Raw genomic sequence first — 26,278 nt, 5'->3', positions numbered from 1 at the left:
GTGAGGAAGTGCATGTGTGAGAGTGAGTGAGGGAGTGAGCAAGTGTGTGTGCGTGTGAGGGAGTGAATGAGCGAGTGAGTGTGTGAGTGAGGGAGGTTGTGAGTGAGTGAGGGAGTGATTGAGTAAGGGAGGGAGTTAGGGTGTGAGTTAAGGAGTGAGTGAGGGAGTGATTGAGTGAGTGAGGGACTGAGTGGGAGGATTGAGTGAGTGAGGAGCGAGTGACGGAGGGACGGAGTGAGGGAGGGAGTGAGTGAGTTAGGAGTGAGGAGTGAGGGAGTAAGGGTGTGCGTGAGGAGTGAGGGAGTGACAGTCACTCTATCCCTAACCCCACCCCTTGCTGGGAGCAGGCTTCCTGTGCTGTGCTGAAGGAGGAAGATGATTTTCAGGAATGAGTGAGCTGGCACAGGAGCCCCGACATCCTGCACCCTCCCAGGGACCTTTCCAGAAGCTCTCCGCGCCCGGTCTGTGTACCCTCTGTGTGGTAGGGGGCTGCTCCTCTCAAAAATCACAGCAGGAGGTAAGTTTGAGTGCGATAGAGCCAGGGCTCCACCCTGAAACTCCAGCCCACAACTGCCCCTTCACGTGCGAGAGCAAATCCACTTTCACTTCTCTCTCTCTCTCTCTCTCACACACTCACTCTTTCTGCCTCTCTCTCTCTCTCTCAATCTACCTGCTGCTCTGACACTCACTCATTCTCACTCAGACTCTCCCAGTTCCCCTTTCTCTCTCGCTTTCTCTTTCTCACTTTATCTCTCTCTCACACACAATCACGTTCTCTCCTGGTGTCACTCTGTCTCCCTCCGTCTGGATCCCTGAGTGTGCCTTACTCTCTCTGTGCCCTACCTCCCCACCTTGCACTCTCTCTCTTTTTCTCATTCTGTCTCTCCACGTCTAGTCTCTTTCTCTCACACATTTGGCTGACTGTGCTTTTCTCTCTCTTGCTCTATGTCTCACTCTCGTCTCTCTCTCTTTCTCAGTCTCTGTCTCTCTTCCCTCTCTGTCTGCCTGCCATTCTCACTCTCAGTTTCAGTCTCTGTGTTCTCCCTCTCTGTCTTCCGCAATTTATCTCTGTCCCCCTCCCGTTTTCCCTCTCTCTCTCTCTGTCTCCCTGCGTCACGGCCTCTCACTCCTCCACTCTTTCTCAACCTGTACCTGCCTTTCTCTGTTTTTCTCTCTCTGCCTGAGAGTGTGTGAGGGAGTGAATGTGTGAGGGGGTGAGGATGTGAGAGTGAGGCAGTGTGTGAGGGAGTGAGGGATCGAGTGTGTGAGGGTGAGGCAGTGTGTGAGGGAGTGAGTGTATGAGGGAGTGAGGGATTGAGTGTGTGAGAGTGAGGCAGTGTGTGAGGGAGTGTGTGTGTGAGGGAGTGTGTGTGGGAGTGAGTATGTGAGAGTGAGGCAGTGCGTGAGGGAGTGAATGTGTGAGGGGGTGAGGATGTGAGAGTGAGGCAGTGTGTGAGGGAGTGAGGGATCGAGTGTGTGAGAGTGAGGCAGTGTGTGAGGGAGTGTATGAGGGAGTGAGGGATTGAGTGTGTGAGAGTGAGGGAGTGTGTGTGTGAGGGAGTGTGTGTGTGAGGGAGTGTGTGTGTGAGGGAGTGTGTGAGGGAGTGAGTATGTGAGAGTGAGGCAGTGTGTGAGGGAGTGAATGTGTGAGGGGGTGAGGATGTGAGAGTGAGGCAGTGAGGGAGTGAGTGATTGAGTGTGTGAGAGTGAAGCAGTGAGTGTGTGAGGGAATGAATGTGTGAGGGGGTGAGGATGTGAGAGTGAGGCAGTGTGTGAGGGAGCGAGTGAGGGAGTGTGTGAGTGAGGGTGTGTGTCAGGGAGGGAGCGTGTCAGGGAGTCAGTGTGTGAGAGTGAGGCAGTGCATGAGGGAGTGAGTGAGTGAGGGAGTGAGTGTGAGGGAGTGAGTGTGTGAGAATGAGTCTCTTTCTTTCTGTCTCTCCCTCTGTCTGTATCTCTGTCTGTATCTGTTTCCCTCTGTCTCCCCCACTGTCTCTGCTCCTCTCTCTCCCAGTCTCTCTCTCTCTGTCTCTCCATCACCCTCTATCTCTGTCTCTCTGTTTATCTTTCTCCCCCCTCGAGCTGTGTGTGTGTGTGTGTGTGTGTGTGAGAGAGAGACAGAGGTGTGTGTGTGTGTGTGAGAGAGGTGTGTGTGTGTGTGTGTGTGTGAGAGGTGTGTGTGTGTGTGAGACAGAGAGGTGTGTGTGTGTGTGTGTGTTGTGTGTGTGTGTGTGTGTGAGAGAGACAGAGGTGTGTGTGTATGTGTGAGAGGTGTGTGTGTGTGTGTGAGAGAGGTGTGTGTGTGTGAGACAGAGAGGTGTGTGTGTGAAAGAGGTGTGTGTGCGTGTGTGTGTGTGTGTGTGTGTGTGTGTGTGTGAGACAGAGAGAGGTGTGTGTGTGAGTGTGTGTGTGTGTGTGTGTGAGAGACAGAGGTGTGTGTGCGTGTGTGTGTGTGTGTGTGTGTGAGAGACAGAGGTGTGTGTGCGTGTGTGTGTGTGTGTGTGTGTGAGAGAGACAGAGGTGTGTGTGTGAGAGAGACAGAGGTGTGTGTGTGTGTGTGTGTGTGTGTGTGTGTGTGTGAGACAGAGAGAGGTGTGTGTGTGAAAGAGGTGTGTGTGTGTGTAGGTGTGTGTGTGTGTGTGTGTGTGTGTCTCACCCTCTCTCTCCCATTTCTCTCTCGCTCCTTCACCTCTCTCTCCAGCTCTCTCTGTCTCTCTCTCCTTCACCCTTGCTCTCGGTCTGTCTCCATCTGTCTCTGACTGTCTCTCCATCACACGCACAAACACCGTGTCTCTGCCTCGCATTGCTTTTTACGTTTCAATAGCTTTGCGAAAGAGTGATGTTGGGTCGAGAAGTGGGGGTTGGGGGGGGGGGGGTGGGGAAGGTGGGACACAGCTGGACCCAAAGTAACAAATCATGAGCCATCAGTGGAACAGGTTAGAGGGTGGAATGGCCTGCTCCTCTGCTTTACTATTCTTAAAGTTTGGTGACCCCATCCCCCTCCCTCCCCCCGGGATCCGTTCCCAATTCCCGACAATCCGTGTCCCTCTGGAGACCAGCCCTCCTGCTGGGAACACTTTCTCCCTCGCACTGACTCCATCCAACAGCCCCCCTGCTTCCTAATTCTGAACACCTCGATTCAACCGCCACCCCCCCCGCTCCGCCCCACTGAGCCTTTCCCGATCAGATCCCAGTCTCGCTCCTTATGCACTGAGGACCGTCAATCCCTGCTGCCGTTGGTGTAAATCTCGGTGTTCACCAACAGCCTTTCCTGGGAAGAGTTAGTACCTGAGCACGCTGCCGACAGAGCACGGACTGAGGGCTTCACAAATTCCGTTGTACAGGCAGACGCCCCCAGATCCTCGCACACATTAGTTCCAGTCACACTCTCGGCGGTGCCTACCCCTCTTACTATCACTTTATGGAATCTTCCAGAACACCTGGAATGGCACGGTGACCCAGTGATTGGCACTGCGGCCTCACGGCGCCAGGGACCCAGGTTCGATTCCATCCTCGGGCAACTGTCTGTGTAGAGTTTGCACATTCTCCCTGCACCTGTGTGGGGTCTTCTCTGGGTGCTCCAGCACTGACCCTCCGACAGTGCCCGCTCCCTCAGCACTGACCCTCCGGCAGTGCCCGCTCCCTCAGCGCTAACCCTCCGACAGTGCCCGCTCCCTCAGCACTGACCCTCAGACAGTGCCCGCTCCCTCAGCACTGACCCTCAGACAGTGCCCGCTCCCTCAGCACTGACCCTCCGGCAGTGCCCGCTCCCTCAGCGCTAACCCTCCGACAGTGCCCGCTCCCTCAGCACTGACCCTCAGACAGTGCCCGCTCCCTCAGCACTGACCCTCAGACAGTGCCCGCTCCCTCGGCACTGACCCTCCGACAGTGCCCGCTCCCTCAGCACTGACCCTCCGACAGTGCCCGCTCCCTCAGCGCTGACCCTCCGACAGTGCCCGCGCCCTCAGCACTGACCCTCCGACAGTGCCCGCTCCCTCAGCACTGACACTCCGACAGTGCCCGCTCCCTCAGCACTGACCCTCCGACAGTGCCCGCTCCCTCAGCGCTGACCCTCCGACAGTGCCCGCTCCCTCAGCACTGACCCTCCGACAGTGCCCGCTCCCTCAGAACTGGCCCTCTGACAGTGCCCACTCCCTCAGCTCTGACCCTCCGACAGTGCCCGCTCCCTCAGCACTGACCCTCCGACAGCGCCCACATCCTCAGCACTGACCCTCCGACAGTGCCCGCTCCCTCAGCACTGACCCTCCGACAGTGCCCACTCCCTCAGCACTGACCCTCCGACAGTGCCCGCTCCCTCAGCACTGACCCTCCGACAGTGCCCGCTCCCTCAGAACTGGCCCTCTGACAGTGCCCACTCCCTCAGCACTGACCCTCCGACAGCGCCCGCTCCCTCAGCACTGGCCCTCCGACAGTGCCTGCGCCCTTGGCACTGACCCTCCGACAGTGCCTGCTCCCTCAGCACTGATCCTCTGACAGTGCCCGCTCCCTCAGCACTGACCCTCTGACAGTGCCCGTTCCCTCAGCACTGACCCTCTGACAGTGCCCGCTCCCTCAGCACTGACCCTCCGACAGTGCCCGCTCCCTCAGCACTGACCCTCTGACAGCGCCTGCTCCCTCAGCACTGTCCCTCTGACAGTGCCCACTCCCTCAGGACTGACCCTTCGACAGTGCAACGCTCCCTCAGCACTGACTGTCTGACAGTGCCCGCTCCCTCAGCACTGACCCTCCGACAGTGCCCGCTCCCTCAGCACTGACCCTCCGACAGTGCCCGCTCCCTCAGCACTGACCCTCTGACAGTGCCCACTCCCTCAGCACTGACCCTTCGACAGTGCAACGCTCCCTCAGCACTGACTGTCTGACAGTGCCCGCTCCCTCAGCACTGACCCTCCAACAGTGCCCGCTCCCTCAGCACTGACCCTCCGACAGTGCCCGCTCCCTCAGCACTGACTCTCCGACAGCGCCCGCTCCCTCAGCACTGACCCTCCGACAGTGCCCGCTCCCTCAGCACTGACCCTCTGACAGTGCCCGCTCCCTCAGCACTGACCCTTCGACAGTGCGATGCTCCCTCAGCACTGACCGTCCGACAGTGCCCGCTCCCTCAGCACTGACCACCCGACAGTGCCCGCTCCCTCAGCACTGACCCTCCGACAGCGCCTGCTCCCTCAGCACTGACCCTCCGACAGCGCCCACATCCTCAGCACTGACCCTCCAACAGTGCCCACTCCCTCAGCACTGACCCTCTGACAGTGCCCGCTCCCTCAGCACTGACCCTCCGGCAGTGCCCACTCCCTCAGCACTGACCCTCCGACAGTGCCCGCTCCCTCAGCACTGACCCTCCGACAGTGCCCACTCCCTCAGCACGGACCCTCCGACAGTGCCCGCTCCCTCAGCACTGACCCTCCGACAGTGCCCTCTCCCTCAGCACTGACCCTCCGACAGTGCCCACTCCCTCAGCACTGACCGTCCGACAGTGTCCGCTCCCTCAGCATTGACCCTCCGACAGTGCCCGCTCCCTCAGCACTGACCCTCCGACAGCGCCTGCTCCCTCAGCACTGACCCTCCGACAGCGCCTGCTCCCTCAGCACTGACCCTCCGACAGCACCTGCTCCCTCAGCACTGACCCTCCGACAGCGCCCACATCCTCAGCACTGACCCTCCAACAGTGCCCACTCCCTCAGCACTGGCCCTCCAACAGTGCCTGCTCCCTCAGAACTGGCCCTCTGACAGTGCCCGCTCCCTCAGCACTGACCCACCGACAGTGCCCGCTCCCTCAGCACTGGCCCTCCGACAGTGCCTGCGCCCTCGGCACTGATCCTCTGACAGTGCCCGTTCCCTCAGCACTGACCCTTTGACAGTGCCCGTTCCCTCAGCACTGACCCTCTGACAGTGCCCGCTCCCTCAGCACTGACCCTCCGACAGTGCCCGCTCCCTCAGCACTGACCCTCCGACAGCGCCCACATCCTCAGCACTGACCCTCCGACAGTGCCCGCTCCCTCAGCACTGACCCTCCAACAGTGCGACGCTCCCTCAGCACTGACCGTCCGACAGTGCCCACTCCCTCAGCACTGCCCCTCTGACAGTGCCCGCTCCCTCAGCACTGACCGTCTGACAGTGCCCGCTCCCTCAGCACTGCCCCTCTGACAGTGCCCGCTCCCTCAGCACTGACGCTCCGACAGTGCCCGCTCCCTCAGCACTGACCCTCTGACAGTGCCCCCTCCCTCAGCACTGACCCTCTGACAGTGCCCACTCCCTCAGCACTGACCCTTCGACAGTGCAACGCTCCCTCAGCACTGACTGTCTGACAGTGCCCGCTCCCTCAGCACTGACCCTCCAACAGTGCCCGCTCCCTCAGCACTGACCCTCCGACAGCGCCTGCTCCCTCAGCACTGACTCTCCGACAGCGCCCACATCCTCAGCACTGACACTCCGACAGTGCCCACTCCCTCAGCACTGACCCTCCAACAGTGCCCGCTCCCTCAGCACTGACCCTCCGACAGTGCCCGCTCCCTCAGCACTGACCCTTCGACAGTGCGACGCTCCCTCAGCACTGACCGTCCGACAGTGCCCGCTCCCTCAGCACTGACCACCCGACAGTGCCCGCTCCCTCAGCACTGACCTTCCGACAGCGCCTGCTCCCTCAGCACTGACCCTCCGACAGCGCCCACATCCTCAGCACTGACCCTCCAACAGTGCCCACTCCCTCAGCACTGACCCTCTGACAGTGCCCGCTCCCTCAGCACTGACCCTCCGGCAGTGCCCACTCCCTCAGCACTGACCCTCCGACAGTGCCCGCTCCCTCAGCACTGACCCTCCGACAGTGCCCACTCCCTCAGCACGGACCCTCCGACAGTGCCCGCTCCCTCAGCACTGACCCTCCGACAGTGCCCTCTCCCTCAGCACTGACCCTCCGACAGTGCCCACTCCCTCAGCACTGACCGTCCGACAGTGTCCGCTCCCTCAGCATTGACCCTCCGACAGTGCCCGCTCCCTCAGCACTGACCCTCCGACAGCGCCTGCTCCCTCAGCACTGACCCTCCGACAGCGCCTGCTCCCTCAGCACTGACCCTCCGACAGCACCTGCTCCCTCAGCACTGACCCTCCGACAGCGCCCACTCTCTCAGCACTGGCCCTCCAACAGTGCCTGCTCCCTCAGAACTGGCCCTCTGACAGTGCCCGCTCCCTCAGCACTGACCCACCGACAGTGCCCGCTCCCTCAGCACTGGCCCTCCGACAGTGCCTGCGCCCTCGGCACTGACCCTCCGACAGTGCCTGCTCCCTCAGCACTGATCCTCTGACAGTGCCCGTTCCCTCAGCACTGACCCTTTGACAGTGCCCGTTCCCTCAGCACTGACCCTCTGACAGTGCCCGCTCCCTCAGCACTGACCCTCCGACAGTGCCCGCTCCCTCAGCACTGACCCTCCGACAGCGCCCACATCCTCAGCACTGACCCTCCGACAGCGCCCACATCCTCAGCACTGATCCTCCGACAGTGCCCGCTCCCTCAGCACTGACCCTCCAACAGTGCGACGCTCCCTCAGCACTGACCGTCCGACAGTGCCCACTCCCTCAGCACTGCCCCTCTGACAGTGCCCGCTCCCTCAGCACTGACCCTCTGACAGTGCCCGCTCCCTCAGCACTGCCCCTCTGACAGTGCCCGCTCCCTCAGCACAGACCCTCCAGCTGGTTACCCACAGCCCTCTGAGAGTCAGCACCTTCTGGTGTCAGTGGGTTGGGGACGGGCCGACGTTTCGAAACCTGGCGTCAGGCTAGGGATTGGAACTGGCGCTGAGTGATGTGTGTCGGGCGAAGCCGGCATGGCTTACTGTGCACTCCACCCTGTGCGGTGAGCTGTGCCCCACCCGCCTCACAGGGACGGCCCTGTGCATGTCCAGACATTGCAGCATGTTGCACAGTGACACAACACAAGAGCTAAACACATTCCTCTCCCAGCCACACCGTTCGGTGTCATTCGCTCCGAGCTTGGCAAACCAAAGCACAGCAGGCAGCCGGGACTACTCCCCTCAAACTCCGTACTGCGCCAATGACCAGCAAATTCCACAGCGAAGGAATTTCCCACTCTGCCTCCAACTCCAATGCCCTGCAGCAATTCCCGAACTTCTAAAGTATTTAACTGCGGTGAATTGGCACAGAGCTTGGTGCACGGGGAATGCGGATGTGACTTTGCGCAGAGAGGCCCTCAGCAGTTTTGGCGGTTTTAGGGACACCGTGAGCTCCCGTGTTAACAGGAAAGGTATGAGCCTGGAGATTCCCCGCTCAGCAAACACACCCATTCACACTCCATCCCCAGGCAATCCCAGCAACACTGCGGGAGCGGACACTGTCGGAGGGTCAGTGCTGAGGGAGCGGGCACTGTCGGAGGGTCAGCGCTGAGGGAGCGGGCACTGTCGGAGGGTCAGCGCTGAGGGAGCGGGCACTGTCGGAGGGTCAGTGCTGAGGGAGCGGGCACTGTCGGAGGGTCAGCGCTGAGGGAGGGGACACTGTCGGAGGGTCAGTGCTGAGGGAGCGGGCACTGTCGGAGGGTCAGCGCTGAGGGAGCGGGCACTGTCGGAGGGTCAGTGCTGAGGGAGCGGGCACTGTCGGAGGGTCAGTGCTGAGGGAGGGGACACTGTCGGAGGGTCAGTGCTGAGGGAGCGGGCACTGTCGGAGGGTCAGCGCTGAGGGAGCGGGCACTGTCGGAGGGTCAGCGCTGAGGGAGTGGGTACTGTCGGAGGGTCAGTACTGAGGGAGCGGGCACTGACGGAGGGTCAGCGCTGAGGGAGCGGGCACTTTCGGAGGGTCAGTGCTGAGGGAATGGGCACTGTCGGAGTGTCAGTGCTGAGGGAGTGGGCTCTGTCGGAGGGTCAGTGCTGAGGGAGCGGGCACTGTCGGAGGGTCAGCGCTGAGGGAGTGGGCACTGTTGGTGGGTCAGTGCTGAGGGAGCGGGCACTGTCGGAGGGTCAGTGCTGAGGGAGCGGGCACTGTCGGAGGGTCAGCGCTGAGGGAGTGGGCACTGTCGGAGGGTCAGTGCTGAGGGAGCGGGCACTGTCGGAGGGTCAGCGCTGAGGGAGTGGGCACTGTTGGTGGGTCAGTGCTGAGGGAGCGGGCACTGTCGGAGGGTCAGTGCTGAGGGAGCGGGCACTGTCGGAGGGTCAGCGCTGAGGGAGTGGGCACTGTCGGAGGGTCAGCGCTGAGGGAGTGGGCACTGTCAGAGGGTCAGCGCTGAGGGAGTGGGCACTGTCGGAGGGTCAGTGCTGAGGGAGTGGGCACTGTCAGAGGGTCAGCGCTGAGGGAGTGGGCACTGTCGGAGGGTCAGTGCTGAGGGAGTGGGCACTGTCGGACATGTTGTGACATTGAGCCACACGGCCTGTGTGGTTTGGTGCTGTGTAAAAGATCCCGCGGCCGCTGTTGTGACAAAAGCGAGTGGGGCAGTTTGCCCACGAGGCCCTGAGGCTGGTATTTATCCCCCAGGAAACGTCAGTGTAAAGTGGTGACCCAGGGTGTCCCCGAGTAGCTGGGTGTTCGATCTTGCTGTGCGATATTCAGGCACCTGCTTCACTCAAGCTGTGTGAGTGCGCGTTGAGCAGGAAAATCTCTCTCCTCTGGTTGTGAATCTCAGCGAGACCCTGTGCCATGACACCCGGCTGATAGTTACGGAAATTTCCTGCCTGCCCTGGTGCCAACCCTGAGCCGCCCCTCGCTGTGGCATTGAGCCTCCTCTTTCACTCTTTAGCCCCTTTCTCAGTCATGGTTCAGTCAAGGAAGGCTTCTCCAGGTGGACCAGGCCTCACTCCCGAACCACATGCGAGGCCCGGTTCCGTTCCTCCTCCCTGCCGCACAGGCCCGAATCTGGCCTTTGATCCCGCCGGCAGACACTGCCCAGCCGGAATGATCCGGAAACACTCCTCGCTTTGGCGATGGTGCAGCTGCAGGGCCACATGCCCGAGCCCGCCACCTGAGTAACCCAGGTGCCGATCCGGGCCTACTTCAGGCCGGGAAGCCTGTGGGCTTAACTTAATCTTTGTCCTATCGAGGTGGGGTGGGGGGAAAGGGGCAGGGGTTGGGGACAGAGCGATTCAGAACCTCTCTCCTACCACCCACCCACCCGACCCCCGCCACTTCCAAACCCAGGCCGAGGGCCTAAAAAATCCCACCAGCCCTCCCCAGTTCACTTTATTGTCGGGTTTCCCTGGCAATGTTTGAAAACCAGCTCGGGTCCCATTTCCTAAACTGCTGGCAACGCTCCACTGGCTGCACGCCTCCACCCCGGTCTGCCGCAGCTCATCAGCTACAGAAGCCCTCACCCGTTCGTTCGTTCGGCCCGGGCTGGCCCTTTTCCGGCTCCAAAATTGGGCATTGCTGAGATTCCCGGGAGGGGAGGGCATGGAACGCCAGGTGGGGAGGGAGGTTGGTTGAGGGTGGGATTAGTGGAGGAATTGTCAGGGGTTCTGCGTGAATGGACGTTACGGGGGTGTTCACACAGACCCGGGCCCTCGGGGCTCAACACAGAATGGGACGTTCTGCACCCCTCCCACCCCTGAAGCGCGTTGGCCAATCTCTGGGGCTCAAACCCTGCCATTGGCAAACTGCGCTCAATTCACCACAGAAACCCGGTTTCCGTGAGCGAGCTTCCACTGTCCTGTCCCTCCAATCTCTTGGTGTGGCTTGTGGTGTTGAGCTCTGTATCTAACCCCGTGCTGTCCCTGGGAGTGTGTAATAGGGGGACAGTGTAGAGGGAGCTTTACGCTGTATCTAACCCCGTGCTGTCCCTGTCCCTGGGAGTTTGTGATGGGGGGGACAGTGTAGAGAGAGCTTTACGCTGTATCTAACCCCATGCTGTCCCTGTCCCTTGGAGTGTGTGATTTCAGGGGAGGGTGTAGAGGGAGCTTTATGCTGTATCTAACCCCGCGCTGTCCCTGGGAGTCTGTAACGGGGGGACAGTGTAGAGGGAGCTTTACGCTGTATCTACCCCCGTGCTGTCCCTGTCCCTTGGAGTGTTTGATGGGGGTGGGGACAGTGTAGAGGGAGCTGTAGGCTGCATCTAACCCCATGCTGTCCCTGTCCCTCGGAGTGTGTGATTTCAGGGGAGGGTGTAGAGGGAGCTTTACGCTGTATCTAACCCCGCGCTGCCTGATGTGATCACGTGATCTTGCTGTGGCATGTTGCGCTGTGTCATGAACACGAGGCCCCGTGGTTACTCATGTGATTGTGGTCAGTCTGTTGCTGACGGGGCCCTTTCTCCACGCGCTGTCTCGGACACGTCACCTTTTCCATATGGATTCACCAGATTTATTGCCCAACTCACCGGGCACCTCCCCTCCACCCGGCGGCCCAGGTACTGCAGCCCCATACTATACCGATGGGGCTGAATGGACTCCTCCTCCAGTTCCAGCAATCAGTCCTCCCTCCTCAAGCAAATGGGAAGGGGACTGCCTCCATTGGGAACGCAGGCGGTGGGAGCGAACAGGAAGGGGTTGGGGTCCATTGGGAATGTGGGCGGTGGGAGTGAATGGGAAGGGGTTGGGGTCTGTTGGGAATGTGGGCGATGCGAGCGATTAGGAAGGGGTTGGGGTCCGTAGGGAATGTGGGTGGTGGGAATGAACGGGAAGGGGTTTGGGTCTGTTGGAAATGTGGGTGATGGGAGCAAACAGGAAGGGGTTGGGGTCCGTAGGGAATGTGAGCAGTGGGAGTGAACGGGAAGGGTTTTAGGTGCATCGGGAATGTGGGTGGTGGGTCTGTCGGGAATGTGGGCGATGGGAATGAATGGGAAGGGGTTGGGGTGTCAGGAATGTGGGAACGAACGGGAAGGGGTTGGGGTCCGTTGGGAATGTGGGCGGTGGGAGCGAACAGGAAAGGGTTGGGGCCCGTAGGGAATGTGGGCAGTGGAAATGTCGGGACTGTGGGCGTTGGACCAAACGGGAAGGGGTTGGGGTCTGTAGGGAATGTGGGCAGTGGGCCTGTCGGGAATGTGGGTGGTGGGAATGAATGGGAAGGGGTTTGGGTCCATTGGGAATGTGGGCGGTGGGAGCAAACGGGAAGGGGTCGGGGTCTGTAGGGAATGTGGGTGGTGGGCCTGTTGGGTATGTGGGTGGTGGGCCTGTCGGGAATGTGTGCGTTGGGAATGGACGGGAAGGGGTTTGGGTCGGTAGGGAATGTGGGTGGTGGGTCTGTTGGGAATGTGGGTGGTGGGAATGAACAGGATGGGGTTGGGGTCCATTGGGAATGTGGGCGGTGGGAGTGAACGGGAAGCGGTTGGGGTCTGTAGGGAATGTGGGCTGTGGGCCTGTCGGGAATGTGGGTGGTGGGCCTGTCAGGAATGTGGGTGGTGGGAATGAACGGGAAGGGGTTTAGGTCTGTTGGGAATGTGGGTGATGGGAGCAAACAGGAAGGGGTTGGGGTCCGTAGGGAATGTGAGCAGTGGGAGTGAACGGGAAGGGTTTTGGGTGCATCGGGAATGTGGGTGGTGGGTCTGTCGGGAATGTGGGCGGTGGGTCTGTCGAGAATGTGGGAGTGAATGGGAAGGGGTTGGGGTCCGTCGGGAATGTGGGCTGTGGGAGCGAACAGGAAGGGTTTGGGGCCTGTAGGTAATGTGGGCGGTGGGTCTGTCGGGAACGTGGGCGTTGGACCAAACGGGAAGGGGTTGGGGTCTGTAGGGAATGTGGGCAGTGGGCCTGTCGGGAATGTTGGTGGTGGGAATGAATGGGAAGGGGTTTGGGTCCATTGGGAATGTGGGCGGTGGGAGCGAACGGAAGGGGTTGGGGTCTGTAGGGAATGTGGGCGGTGGGCCTGTTGGGTATGTGGGTGGTGGGCCTGTCGGGAATGTAGGTGGTGGGAATGAATGGGAAGGGGTTTGGGTCCATTGGGAATGTGGGCGGTGGGAGCGAACGGAAGGGGTTGGGGTCTGTAGGGAATGTGGGCAGTGGGCCTGTTGGGTATGTGGGTGGTGGGCCTGTCGGGAATGTAGGTGGTGGGTCTGTTAGGAATGTGGGCGGTGGGAATGAACGGGAAGGGGTTTAGGTCTGTTGGGAATGTGGGTGATGGGAGCAAACAGGAAGGGGTTGGGGTCCGTAGGGAATGTGAGCAGTGGGAGTGAACGGGAAGGGTTTTGGGTGCATCGGGAATGTGGGTGGTGGGTCTGTCGGGAATGTGGGCGGTGGGTCTGTCGGGAATGTGGGAGTGAATGGGAAGGGGTTGGGGTCCGTCGGGAATGTGGGCTGTGGGAGCGAACAAGAAGGGTTTGGGGCCTGTAGGTAATGTGGGCGGTGGGTCTGTCGGGAATGTGGGCGTTGGACCAAACGGGAAGGGGTTGGGGTCTGTAGGGAATGTGGGCAGTGGGCCTGTCGGGAATGTTGGTGGTGGGAATGAATGGGAAGGGGTTTGGGTCCATTGGGAATGTGGGCGGTGGGAGCAAACGGAAGGGGTTGGGGTCTGTAGGGAATGTGGGCGGTGGGCCTGTTGGGTATGTGGGTGGTGGGCCTGTCGGGAATGTGTGCGGCGGGCCTGTCGAGAATATGGGTGGTGGGTCTGTTGGGAATGTGGGTGGTGGGAATGAACAGGAAGGGGTTGGGGTCTGTAGGGAATGTGGGTGGTGGGCCTGTTGGGAAGGTGGGCGGTGGGCCTGTTGGGAATGTCGGTGGTGGGTCTGTCGGGAATGTGGGTGGTGGGAATGAACGTGAAGGTGTTTGGGTCCGTAGGGAATGTGGGCAGTGGGCCTGTCGGGAATGTGGGCGGTGGGAGCGAACGGGATGGGGTTGGGGTCCGTCGGGAATGTGGGCAGTGGGAGCGAATGGGAAGGGGTTGGGGTCCGTAGGGAATGTGGGCGGTGGGCCTGTCGGGAATGTGGGTGGTGGGAGCGAATGGGAAGGGGTTGGGGTCCGTAGGAAATGTGGGCGGTGGGCCTGTCGGGAATGTGGGTGGTGGGAATGAACGTGAAGGGGTTTGGGTCCGTAGGGAATGTGGGCAGTGGGCCTGTCGGGAATGTGGGCGGTGGGAGCGAACGGGATGGGGTTGGGGTCCGTCGGGAATGTGGGCAGTGGGAGCGAATGGGAAGGGGTTGGGGTCCGTAGGGAATGTGGGCGGTGGGCCTGTCGGGAATGTGGGTGGTGGGAGCGAATGGGAAGGGGTTGGGGTCCGTAGGGAATGTGGGCGGTGGGCCTGTCGGGAATGTGGGCAGTGGGAGCGAATGGGAAGGGGTTGGGGTCCGTAGGGAATGTGGGCGGTGGGCCTGTCGGGAATGTGGGTGGTGGGAATGAATGGGAAGGGGTTTGGGTCCATTGGGAATGTGGGCGGTGGGCCTGTCGGGCATGTGGGGGGCTGTGCTGACCTGTCTGTGTGTTGCCTGCAGGATGCAGCTTGACCGAGCGTACGATGCCCCTGAAGCACCTTCTCCGGAGCCGCCAGCCCAGCGGCCGTCCCTCAGCAAGGTCAGCACGCTGGACCGCCTCATCTTCACCCACTCCGTCTGGCTGCAGCTCAGCATGAACTCAGCCACATCACTCCACATCCTGCAGCGGGAGAGCCCAGGGGTCAGTATCTGTGTCCTCTCACTGACTGCCATCCTCCTCCCACCCCAGGGACAACTACCCCCTGCCTCCTGATGGAGCTCAGCTGGTAGGCTCGACTTCCTTTCACTGGCTTGGCCCCACTCCGCAACAGCCAGGCTGCTCTACTACAGTGGGCATCGCAGTCCCACCCCAGTTCCCCTGTTTCTGGCTCTTCCACACACAGTTGGGAGCAGGGACCCAGGTCGGGGGGCGGTGAGGTTATGCTCCTGGGGAAGTGCCACAGTTCAGGCACCTGGGATCTTCCTGTGCTCTCTGTGAAATGCCTCACAGCAACCATTTCCAGGTGTCATGTGAAGCTGGTTTCTGAATGGGGCTATCGCCATGGAGACGGAAAGCATGAAGGATCCACCGTTTGTTTTATGATCAGCAAGAAAATTCCTTTTAATTCCCGAAGTAATCTTTCCAACATTCCCTTCCCACTCTGTGATTGAGGAGTGAATGTGGAATTTGTGGACAGCACTGGCACCTTGTGGACAGGGTTTGCACAGCAGCTCAATCATCTGCCTGTTCCTCACTTTGGACGCACTCCCGGATTTCCTATTTCTGCCCCAGAATAACAATCGAGTCCTTCGGTTCTTTGAACTGAACCCTCCTCCGAAAGAGCAGGACCGTGCACCTTGTTCATTATTTTCTCCGCATTGCCGAGAAGAACATTTCCCAAAACGGAGGATTGCTGCATTTTTTCCCCCTCCACAGTGAGTAAGATACTCATCAGAGCCTGCAATCCCTACTGTGTGGAAACAGGCCATTCGGCCCAACAAGTCCACACCCACCCTAACCCGCACATCCCTGGGCACTATGGGACAATTTAGCACCGCCAATCCACCCTAACCCGCACATCCCTGGGCACTATGGGACAATTTAGCACAGCCAATCCACCCTAACCCGCACATCCCTGGGCACTATGGGACAATTTAGCACGGCCAATCCACCCTAACCCGCACATCCCTGGGCACTATGGGACAATTTAGCACCGCCAATCCACCCTAACCCGCACATCCCTGGGCACTATGGGACAATTTAGCACGGCCAACCCACCCTAACCTGCACATCCCTGGGCACTATGGGACAATTTAGCACGGCCAACCCACCCTAACCTGCACATCCCTGGACACTATGAGACAATTTAGCACGGCCAACCCACCCTAACCTGCACATTCCTGGGCACTATGGGACAATTTAGCACGGCCAATCCACCCTAACCCACACATCCCTGGGCACTATGGGACAATTTAGCACGGCCAATCCACCCTAACCCGCACATCCCTGGGCACTACGGGACAATTTAGCACGGCCAATCCACCCTAACCCGCACATCCCTGGGCACTACAGGACAATTTAGCACGGCCAATCCACCCTAACCCACACATCCCTGGGCACTATGGGACAATTTAGCACGGCCAATCCACCCTAACCTGCACATCCCTGGGCACTATGGGACACTTTAGCACGGCCAACCCACCCTAACCCGCACATCCCTGGGCACTATGGGACAATTTAGCACGGCCAATCCACCCTAACCCGCACATCCCTGGGCACTATGGGACAATTTAGCACGGCCAATCCACCCTAACCTGCACATCCCTGGGCACTATGGGACACTTTAGCACGGCCAACCCACCCTAACCCGCACATCCCTGGGCACTATGGGACAATTTAGCACGGCCAATCCACCCTAACCCGCACATCCCTGGGCACTATGGGACAATTTAGCACGGCCAATCCCACCCTAACCCGCACATCCCTGGGCACTATGGGACACTTTAGCACGGCCAACCCACCCTAACCCGCACATCCCTGGGCACTATGGGACAATTTAGCACGGCCAATCCACCCTAACCCGCACATCCCTGGGCACTATGGGACAATTTAGCACGGCCAATCCACCCTAACCCGCACATCCCTGGGCACTACGGGACAATTTAGCACGGCCAATCCCACCCTAACCCGCACATCCCTGGGCACTACGGGACAATTTAGCACGGCCAATCCCACCCTAACCTGCACATCCCTGGGCACTATGGGACAATTTAGCACGGCCAATCCCACCCTAACCTGCACATCCCTGGGCACTACGGGACAATTTAGCACGGCCAATCCACCCTAACCCGCACATCCCTGGGCACTACGGGACAATTTAGCACGGCCAATCCACCCTAACCCGCACATCCCTGGGCACTATGGGACTATTTAGCACGGCCAATCCACCCTAACCCCCACATTCCTGGGCACTATGGGACAATTTAGCACGGCCAATCCACCCTAACCCGCACATCCCTGGGCACTATGGGACAATTTAGCACGGCCAATCCACCCTAACCCGCACATCCCTGGGCACTATGGGACAATTTAGCACGGCCAATCCCACCCTAACCTGCACATCCCTGGGCACTACGGGACAATTTAGCACGGCCAATCCCACCCTAACCTGCACATCCCGGGACACTACGGGACAATTTAGCACGGCCAATCCACCCTAACCCCCACATTCCTGGGCACTATGGGACAATTTAGCACGGCCAATCCACCCTAACCTGCACATCCCTGGGCACTATGGGACAATTTAGCACAGCCAATCCCACCCTAACCCGCACATCCCTGGGCACTATGGGACAATTTAGCACGGCCAATCCACCCTAACCTGCACATCCCTGGGCACTATGGGACAATTTAGCACAGCCAATCCACCCTAACCCGCACATCCCTGGGCACTATGGGACAATTTAGCACGGCCAATCCACCCTAACCCGCACATCCCTGGGCACTACGGGACAATTTAGCACAGCCAACCCACCCTAACCTGCACATCCCTGGGCACTACGGGACAATTTAGCATGGCCAATCCACCCTAACCCGCACATCCCTGGGCACTACGGGACAATTTAGCACGGCCGATCCACCCTAACCCACACATCCCTGGGCACTACGGGACAATTTAGCACTGCCAATCCACCCTAACCCGCACATCCCTGGGCACTATGGGACAATTTAGCACGGCCAATCCACCCTAACCCGCACATCCCTGGGCACTACGGGACAATTTAGCATGGCCAGCCCACCCTAACCCGCACACCTTTGGACTGTGGGAGGAAACCGGAGCACCCGGAGGAAACCCACGCAGACGCAGGGAGAAGGTACGAACTCCACACAGACAGATGCCCGAGGGTGGGGATCGAACCCGGGTCGCTGGTACTGTGAGGCCGCAGTGTTAACCACTGTGCTGCCCCTAGTTACATACCTGTAGCTTACAGCAGTGGGTGAAATGTCGTTTGCGGACCAGTGGTGGGGAGGGTGGACATCCAACAGTCAGCAAACAGCTGATTGGTCTGTGGACTAGTGACCAGTCATCAATGACAAAGGCCTTCTGCCCACCAACAACGATGTGATTGGCTCCCAGGTAGCCAGACAGCTTGGGGGCTGTGAACACGATACAGGGACCACCTCCCCACCTCAGGAGGTCTCTCTGTTTTCTGCAGTAAAAGCCACTTTGAACCTGAACCAGTGTCCCTTCCCTCTTGCCGTTGCTGTGCGCAACGGGTTTTAATGAAGGAGTCAGAGAGTTTTATGAGTCTGAGTCAGTCACCCTGCGCCTCCTGCAAAGCCAGTGACAGCATCTGGAGAAGGAAGATTCAGAAGCAGTGTCCGATTTTTATTCAGTTCAGAAATCTGCTGGGGGCTTTCTGTCAGACTGAGTCAGCAACATCGGGTGAGTTTAGAACAAAGAATTACACGGCACAGCAACAGGCCCTTCGGCCCTCCAAGCCTGTGCCGATACATTTTGCCCTTCCACACTAAAACTGTCTTCACTTACAGGATCCATATCCCCCTACTCCCTTCCTGTTCATGTATTTGTCCAGGTGCGTCCTCAATGCTGCTAGTGTGTCGGCTTCCCCCCCGCCTGCTCTGGCAGCATGTTCCAGGCCGTCACCGCCCTTTGTGTGAAAAAGCTGCCTTGCGCATGTCTTTTAAACTTCCTCCTACCCTTTCAACCTGTGTTCTCTAGTCATTGACCCCTCCACCCTGGGAAAATGTCTCACTTTCCATTCTATCCATACTGTTCACAAGCTTCTAAACTTCTATTAGATCACCCCACAACCTCCTGTGTTCCAGTGAAAACAAACCCAGTCTATCCAGCCTTTATTCAGAGCTAAACTCCCCCCAGCCCCCAAAACCAGGCAGCATCCTGACAAACCCTTTCTGTATCCTCTCCAAAGCATCCACATCCTTCTGGTAGTGTGGTGTACAGGACTGTACGCAGTATTCCAATTAGTGTTCGATAACACTGCAGCATAACTTGTCTATCTTTGTACCGAATGCCCCTTCCAGTGAAGGCAAGCACGCCTTAGGGCTTCTTCACTGCCTTTTCTCCCTGCGCTGCCACCATGAGTGATCTATGGACCTGCACAACCAGATCCCTCTGCATATCAATGCTCCAAACAGTTCTCCCATTCACTGTGTAGTTTCTCCTGGTATGTGACCTTCCAAAATGCATCGCCTCACATAGGTCCGGATTAAACTTCACCTGCCATTTTTCTGACCCTGCCTTTCACTGATCTACATCTTGCTGTATCCTCGGACAATCCTCCTCCCTACCGCAGCGCCCCCACCACCCTCCCCCGGCCCTTTGGTTGAGTTCGGCCCCTCACGAGCGTGTGTTTGTCTCGCCTCAGATCTTTCTGGTTCGCCAATCGGCCACATCGCAGAAGAAACTGCTATCGGTGCGACTCTCTGACAACTGCGATCCCTCCTTTGTCCATGACTTCATCATCAACGAGGAGCCCAGCAACACCAGTGAGTCGCGCTGGGCTGGCCAGCTGTTCTAGAACCTTCCGGTGTGCCCTCGCCATGTTCTTTATTGTTCCTTGCCAGGGCCTGGGATATTTAACTGAGACTGGAGGGTTTGAGCTACAGGGAGGGGCTGAATGGTCTGGGGCTATTTTCCCTGGAGCGTCGGGGGCTGATGGGGGGACCTTACAGAGGTTTATAAAATCATGAGGGGCGTGGATAGGGTGAATAGACAAGGTCTTTTCCCCCCAGGGTCGGGGGGGGGGTCCAAAACTAGAGGGGGACAGGTTTAAGGTGAGAGGGGGAGGATGTAAAAGGGACCTGAGGGGTAACTTTTTCACACAGAGGGTGGTGCGTGTGTGGAATGAGCTGCCAGAGGAAGTGGTGGGGGCTGGTACAGTTACAGCATTTAAAAGGCACCTGGATGGGGACATGGATAGGAAGGGCTTAGAGGGACATGGGCCAAATGCTGGCAGATGGGATGAGATTACTTTAGGATACCTGGGTCAGCATGGACAGCTGGTGCTGAAGGGCCAGTTTCCTTGCTGTATGACTCTATGAGCTGAGTTTGGGTTCTGCCAGGGCCACTCAGCTCCTGACCTCATCACAGCCTCGGTTCAAACACGGACAAATAAGATCTGGACAATGCGCAGGCTCGGGCTGACAAGTAACATTTGCAACGCACAAATACCAGGCAATAACGATTTCCAACAAAAAGAAAAACCTTTCTCCCTTGATATTCAATGGTGTTCCCATCACCGAATCCCCCACTAGCAACATCCTGGGGGTTATCATTGACCAGAAACTCAACTGGACTCACCACATAAACACAGGGACTACAGGAGCAGGTCAGGGGCTGGGATCCTGCAGCGAGTAACTCCCCTCCTGACTCCCCCCCAAAGCCTGTCCCACCACCTACAAGGCACAAGTCAGGAGTGGGATGGAATACCCCCCACTTGCCCCTGGATGGGGGCAGCCCCAACAACACTCAAGAAGCTCGACACCATCCAGGACAAAGCAGCCCCCGCTCGATCGGCACCACATCCACAAACATCCCACTCCCCCCCCACCCACCGACGCTCAGTCGCAGCAGTGTGTACCATCTACAAGGTGCTCTGCAGAAACTCACCAAAGACCCTCAGGCAGCACCTTCCAAACCCACGACCCACTTCCATCCAGAAGGACAAGGGGCAGCAGGTTCATGGGAACAGCACCCCCTGCACATTCCCCTCCGAGCCCCTCACCATCCCGACTTGGGAATATATCCCCGTTCCTTCAGTGTCTCTGGGTCAGAATCCCTGGAATTCCCCCCCTAAGGGGCTTTGTGGGTCACCCCACAGCACAGGGACTGCAGCGGTTCAAGGAGGCAGCTCAATCCCACCTTCTCAAGGGGGCAATTAGGGACGGGGCGATAAATGCTGGGCCGAGGCCATGATGCCCACATCCTGCGAACTAAGGGCATTGTTTTACTGCTGTGGCCCATCGGGGTGACTCAGCATTGGGGCTGAGGGTGACCATGGCCATGCTGTCAAGGAAGGGGTGGGGGTGGTCAGTCAGTTCAGCGTGTTGGGTGTTGGGGGGGGTGTGTGGTGTGCCACAGGGGTGGGTTTTGGTGTGAGTGGCTGGGGGTGGGATAATGTTGAGCGTTTGGGGGTTGGGGGTGGTTATTGGACATGACTGCACTGACAACATTCTCTGGGTTTCTAGCGTTCTCCCTGGAAGGTTCTGGAATGACGTTTGGGGACCTCTTCCACCTCATCTCCTTCTACTGCGTGAGCAGGTCAGGCCTGGGCACTGAACACCAGGCAAGGGGAGAGTTCCCCACCCCCCTGACCCACACCCACACCCCGTTCGAGTGCTGGCATTGGAGGGGTGATGTTGCAGACATGGCTTGGGTGGGGCAGGGCATTATGGGTGTTTAGATCTATGGGTGGGGGGCACATCTAGGGTCATGGACGGTCGGGGTATTTGGTTGTGGCTGGGGTAGGGCTATAGGTTGTCAGTGAGACGGTAAACGGAGCTGGGGATTGGGTAGGACAGGAGCACAGGTGGGGGTCAGGTCTGAGTAAGGGGGTGGGGGTTCGGTCGAGGTGAGTGGGTGGGGTTGGGGGTTTGCGTCTGGGTAAGGGGGTGGGTGTTGGAGTTCAGGTCTGGGTAACGGGGTCTGGGTTTGGGGTTGGGTCTGGGTAACGGGGCCGGGGTTTGGGGTTGGGTCTGGGTAAGTGGGCTGGGTTTGGGGGTTGGGTCTGGGTAACGGGGCCGGGGTTTGGGGTTGAGACTGGGTAAGTGGGCTGGGTTTGGGGGTTGGGTCTGGATAAGTGGGCTGGGTTTGGGGTTGGGTCTGGGTAACGGGGCCGGGGTTTGGGGTTGGGTCTGGGTAACGGGGCCGGGGTTTGGGGGTTGAGTCTGGGTAATGGGGTTGAGGTTTGGGGTTGGGTCTGGGTAATGGGGCCGGGGTTTGGGGTTGGGACTGGGTAAGTGGGCTGGGTTTGGGGGTTGGATCTGGATAACGGGGTCGAGGTTTGGGGTTGGGTCTGGGTAACGGGGTTGGGTCTGGGTAACGGGGTTGGGTCTGGGGAATGGGGTCGGGGTTGGGTCTGGGTAACGGGGTCGGGTCTGGGTAACGGGGCCGGGGTTTGGGGTTGGGACTGGGTAACGGGGCTGGGGTTTGGGGTTGGGACTGGGTAAGTGGGCTGGGTTTGGGGGTTGGGTCTGGATAACGGGGTCAGTGTTTGGGGTTGGGTCTGGGTAACGGGGTCGAGGTTTGGGGTTGGGTCTGGGTAACGGGGTTGGCATTTGGGGTTGGGTCTGGGTAATGGGGTCGGGGTTGGGTCTGGGTAACGGGGCCGGGGTTTGGGGTTGGTACTGGGTAAGTGGGCTGGGTTTGGGGGTTGGGTCTGGGTAACGGGGTCGACGTTTGGGGTTGGGTCTGGGTAATGGGGCCGGGGTTTGGGGTTGGGACTGGGTAAGTGGGCTGGGTTTAGGGGTTGGGTCTGGATAACGGGGTCGAGGTTTGGGGTTGAGTCTGGGTAACGGGGTTGGGTCTGGGTTTAGGGGTTGGCGTTTGGGGTTGGGTCTGGGTAATGGGGTCGGGGTTGGGTCTGGGTAACGGGGCCGGGGTTTGGGGTTGGGTCTGGGTAACGGGGTTGGGGTTTGGGGTTGGGTCTGGGTAACAGGGTCGGGTCTGGGTAACGGGGCCGGGGTTTGGGGTTGGGACTGGGTAAGTGGGCTGGGTTTGGGGGTTGGGTCTGGATAACGGGGTCAGTGTTTGGGGTTGGGTCTGGGTAACGGGGTCGAGGTTTGGGGTTGGATCTGGGTAACGGGGTTGGCGTTTGGGGTTGGGTCTGGGTAATGGGGTCGGGGTTGGGTCTGGGTAATGGGGCCGGGGTTTGGGGTTGGGGCTGGGTTTGGGGGTTGGGTCTGGGTAACGGGGTCGGGGTTTGGGGGCTGGGTCTGGGTAACGGGGTCGGGGTTTGGGGGTTGGGTCTGGGTAACGGGGCCGGGGTTTGGGGTTGGGTCTGGGTAACGGGGCCGGGGTTTGGGGATGGGTCTGGGTAACGGGGCCGGGGTTTGGGGTTGGGTCTGGGTAATGGGGTCGGGGTTTGGGGGTTGGGTCTGGGTAACGGGGTCGGGGTTGGGGAGTTGGGTCTGGGAAACGGGGCCGGGGTTTGGGGTTGGGTCTGGGTAACGGGGCCGGGGTTTGGGGTTGGGTCTGGGTAACGGGGCCGGAGTTTGGGGTTGGGTCTGGGTAACGGGGCCGGGGTTTGGGGTTGGGTCTGGGTAACGGGGCCGGGGTTTGGGGTTGGGTCTGGGTAACGGGGCCGGGGTTTGGGGTTGGGTCTGGGTAACGGGGCCGGGGTTTGGGGTTGGGTCTGGGTAACGGGGTCGGGTCCGGGTTACGGGGCCGGGGTTTGGGGTTGGGCTTGGGTAACGGGGCCGGGGTTTGGGGTTGGGTCTGGGTAACGGGGCCGGGGTTTGGGGTTGGGACTGGGTAACGGGGCCGGGGTTTGGGGTTGGGTCTGGGTAAGTGGGTGGGATTGGGGCTCAGGTCTGAGTACGTGCCTGTGGTTTTGGGTTCGGGTCTAGGTCTGGGCCTGGGGGTTTGGTGTCAGGTTTGGTATGGGCCGGGGGGTTTGGTGTCAGGTTTGGTATGGGCCGGGGGGTTTGGTGTCAGGTTTGGTATGGGCCGGGGGGTTTGGTGTCAGGTTTGGTATGGGCCGGGGGGTTTGGTGTCAGGTTTGGTATGGGCTGGGGGTTTGGTGTCAGGTTTGGTATGGGCCGGGGGTTTGGTGTCAGGTTTGGTATGGGCCGGGGGGTTTGGTGTCAGGTTTGGTATGGGCCGGGGGTTTGGTGTCAGGTTTGGTATGGGCCGGGGGGTTTGGTGTCAGGTTTGGTATGGGCCGGGGGTTTGGTGTCAGGTTTGGTATGGGCCGGGGGTTTGGTGTCAGGTTTGGTATGGGCCGGGGGGTTTGGGGTCAGGTTTGGTATGGGCCGGGGGTTTGGTGTCAGGTTTGGTATGGGCTGGGGGGTTTGGGGTCGAGGGGGTTTGAGGTGGGGGATTTGGGGTGGGGTTTGGTGTTGGAGTGTGGGTTTAGGGTGGGGTGTTGTGGTAGGGGCTCGGGGTTTGGGAACTTTGGGGAAAGGATGGGGGGGTTGGGGGTGGGAAGTTGGGGGGGGGTTGGGAATGGGGTTAGGGGTAGGGTGAGTGGGTGGGTATTGCAGTGGGTGGGGTTAGGGGTGGGGGTGCTGCGGGTGGGGTTAGGGGTGGCGGTGCTGTGGGTGGGGTTAGGGGTGGGGGTGGGTGGGGGTGCTGCGGGTGGGGTTAGGGGTGGGGGTGGGTGGAGGTGCTGCGGGTGGGGTTAGGGGTGGGGGTGTTGTGGGTGGGGGGTTGTGGGTGTGGTGTTGTGGGTGGGGGGGTGTGGGTGTGGTGTTGTGGGTGGGGGGGTGTGGGTGTGGTGTTGTGGGTCGGGGTTTGTGGGTGGGGTGTTGTGGGTGGGGGGTTGTGGGTGTGGTGTTGTGGGTGGGGGTTTGTGGGTGGGGTGTTGTGGGTGTGGTGTTGTGGGTGGGGGGGTCTGTGGGTGGGGGGGTTTGTGGGTGGGGGTACACAGCCCTGGGGATCAGGAGGATGTTGGGGTGGGGTGGACCAATTGCTGCTCTCTCTGTGACAGGGACATCCTCCCCTTCCCCCTGAAGCTCCCACTCGCCATCGCCTCGGCTCGATCCCACAAAATCCTGAAAACCATCTCACATCTGGGTGTCGGTGAGTAATGTGTGTCCGTCTGTGTGTGTGTGTGTGTGTGTGTGAGTCTGTGTGTGTGAGTCCGTGTGAGTCTGTGTGTGTGAGTCTGTGTGTGTGAGTCTGTGTGTGTGAGTCTGTGTGTGTGTGAGTCCGTGTGAGTCCGTGTGAGTCTGTGTGTGTGAGTCTGTGTGTGTGAGTCTGTGTGTGTGAGTCTGTGTGTGATTGTGTGTGTGTGAGTCCGTGTGAGTCTGTGTGTGTCCGTGTGTGTGTCCGTGTGTGTGTGAGTCTGTGTGTGTGAGTCTGTGTGTGATTGTGTGTGTGTGAGTCCGTGTGAGTCTGTGTGTGTGAGTCTGTGTGTGATTGTGTGTGTGTGAGTCCGTGTGAGTCTGTGTGTGTCCGTGTGTGTGTGAGTCTGTGTGTGTCCGTGTGTGCGTGAGTCTGTGTGTGATTGTGTGTGTGTGAGTCCGTGTGAGTCTGTGTGTGTGAGTCTGTGTGTGATTGTGTGTGTGTGAGTCCGTGTGAGTCTGTGTGTGTCCGTGTGTGTGTGAGTCTGTGTGTGTCCGTGTGTGCGTGAGTCTGTGTGTGATTGTGTGTGTGTGAGTCCGTGTGAGTCTGTGTGTGTGAGTCTGTGTGTGATTGTGTGTGTGTGAGTCCGTGTGAGTCTGTGTGTGTCCGTGTGTGTGTGAGTCTGTGTGTGTCCGTGTGTGCGTGAGTCTGTGTGTGATTGTGTGTGTGTGAGTCCGTGTGAGTCTGTGTGTGTCCGTGTGTGTGTGAGTCTGTGTGTGATTGTGTGTGTGTGAGTCCGTGTGAGTCTGTGTGTGTCCGTGTGTGTGTGAGTCTGTGTGTGATTGTGTGTGTGTGAGTCTGTGTGTGTGAGTCTGTGTGTGTGTGAGTCTGTGTGTGTCCGTGTGTGTGTGAGTCTGTGTGTGTGTGAGTCCGTGTGAGTCTGTGTGTGTGAGTCTGTGTGTGTGTGAGTCTGTGTGTGTCCGTGTGTGCGTGAGTCTGTGTGTGATTGTGTGTGTGTGAGTCCGTGTGAGTCTGTGTGTGTGAGTCTGTGTGTGATTGTGTGTGTGTGAGTCCGTGTGAGTCTGTGTGTGTCCGTGTGTGTGTGAGTCTGTGTGTGTCCGTGTGTGCGTGAGTCTGTGTGTGATTGTGTGTGTGTGAGTCCGTGTGAGTCTGTGTGTGATTGTGTGTGTGTGAGTCTGTGTGTGTCCGTGTGTGTGTGAGTCTGTGTGTGTGAGTCTGTGTGTGTCCGTGTGTGCGTGAGTCTGTGTGTGATTGTGTGTGTGTGAGTCCGTGTGAGTCTGTGTGTGTCCGTGTGTGTGTGAGTCTGTGTGTGATTGTGTGTGTGTGAGTCCGTGTGAGTCTGTGTGTGTCCGTGTGTGTGTGAGTCTGTGTGTGATTGTGTGTGTGTGAGTCTGTGTGTGTGTGTCCGTGTGTGTGTGAGTCTGTGTGTGTCCGTGTGTGCGTGAGTCTGTGTGTGATTGTGTGTGTGTGAGTCCGTGTGAGTCTGTGTGTGTGAGTCTGTGTGTGATTGTGTGTGTGTGAGTCCGTGTGAGTCTGTGTGTGTCCGTGTGTGTGTGAGTCTGTGTGTGTCCGTGTGTGCGTGAGTCTGTGTGTGATTGTGTGTGTGTGAGTCCGTGTGAGTCTGTGTGTGTGAGTCTGTGTGTGATTG

General features: G+C 59.1%; 1 protein-coding gene across 1 annotated transcript in view; it reads left to right on the top strand.

Annotated features, from left to right (window-relative positions):
- Positions 1–380: 380 nt before the first annotated feature.
- LOC132208263 (ras and Rab interactor 2-like) overlaps positions 381–26,278 on the top strand; it is a 42,665-nt gene continuing 16,767 nt past the window's right edge. Inside the window, exons 1-5 of the mRNA XM_059643928.1 lie at positions 381–517; positions 14,360–14,540; positions 19,250–19,370; positions 21,072–21,144; positions 24,533–24,624. Of these exons, the coding sequence (XP_059499911.1) occupies positions 14,361–14,540; positions 19,250–19,370; positions 21,072–21,144; positions 24,533–24,624 (466 nt within the window). The 5' untranslated portion in view covers positions 381–517; position 14,360. The remainder of the gene's footprint in view (positions 518–14,359; positions 14,541–19,249; positions 19,371–21,071; positions 21,145–24,532; positions 24,625–26,278) is intronic.

Source organism: Stegostoma tigrinum, unplaced genomic scaffold, assembly GCF_030684315.1.
Source record: "Stegostoma tigrinum isolate sSteTig4 unplaced genomic scaffold, sSteTig4.hap1 scaffold_339, whole genome shotgun sequence".
Taxonomy (NCBI): Eukaryota; Metazoa; Chordata; class Chondrichthyes; order Orectolobiformes; family Stegostomatidae; genus Stegostoma; species Stegostoma tigrinum.
Note: the sequence above shows the minus strand (reverse complement) of the source record. Positions and strands in the feature narration are given on the sequence as shown.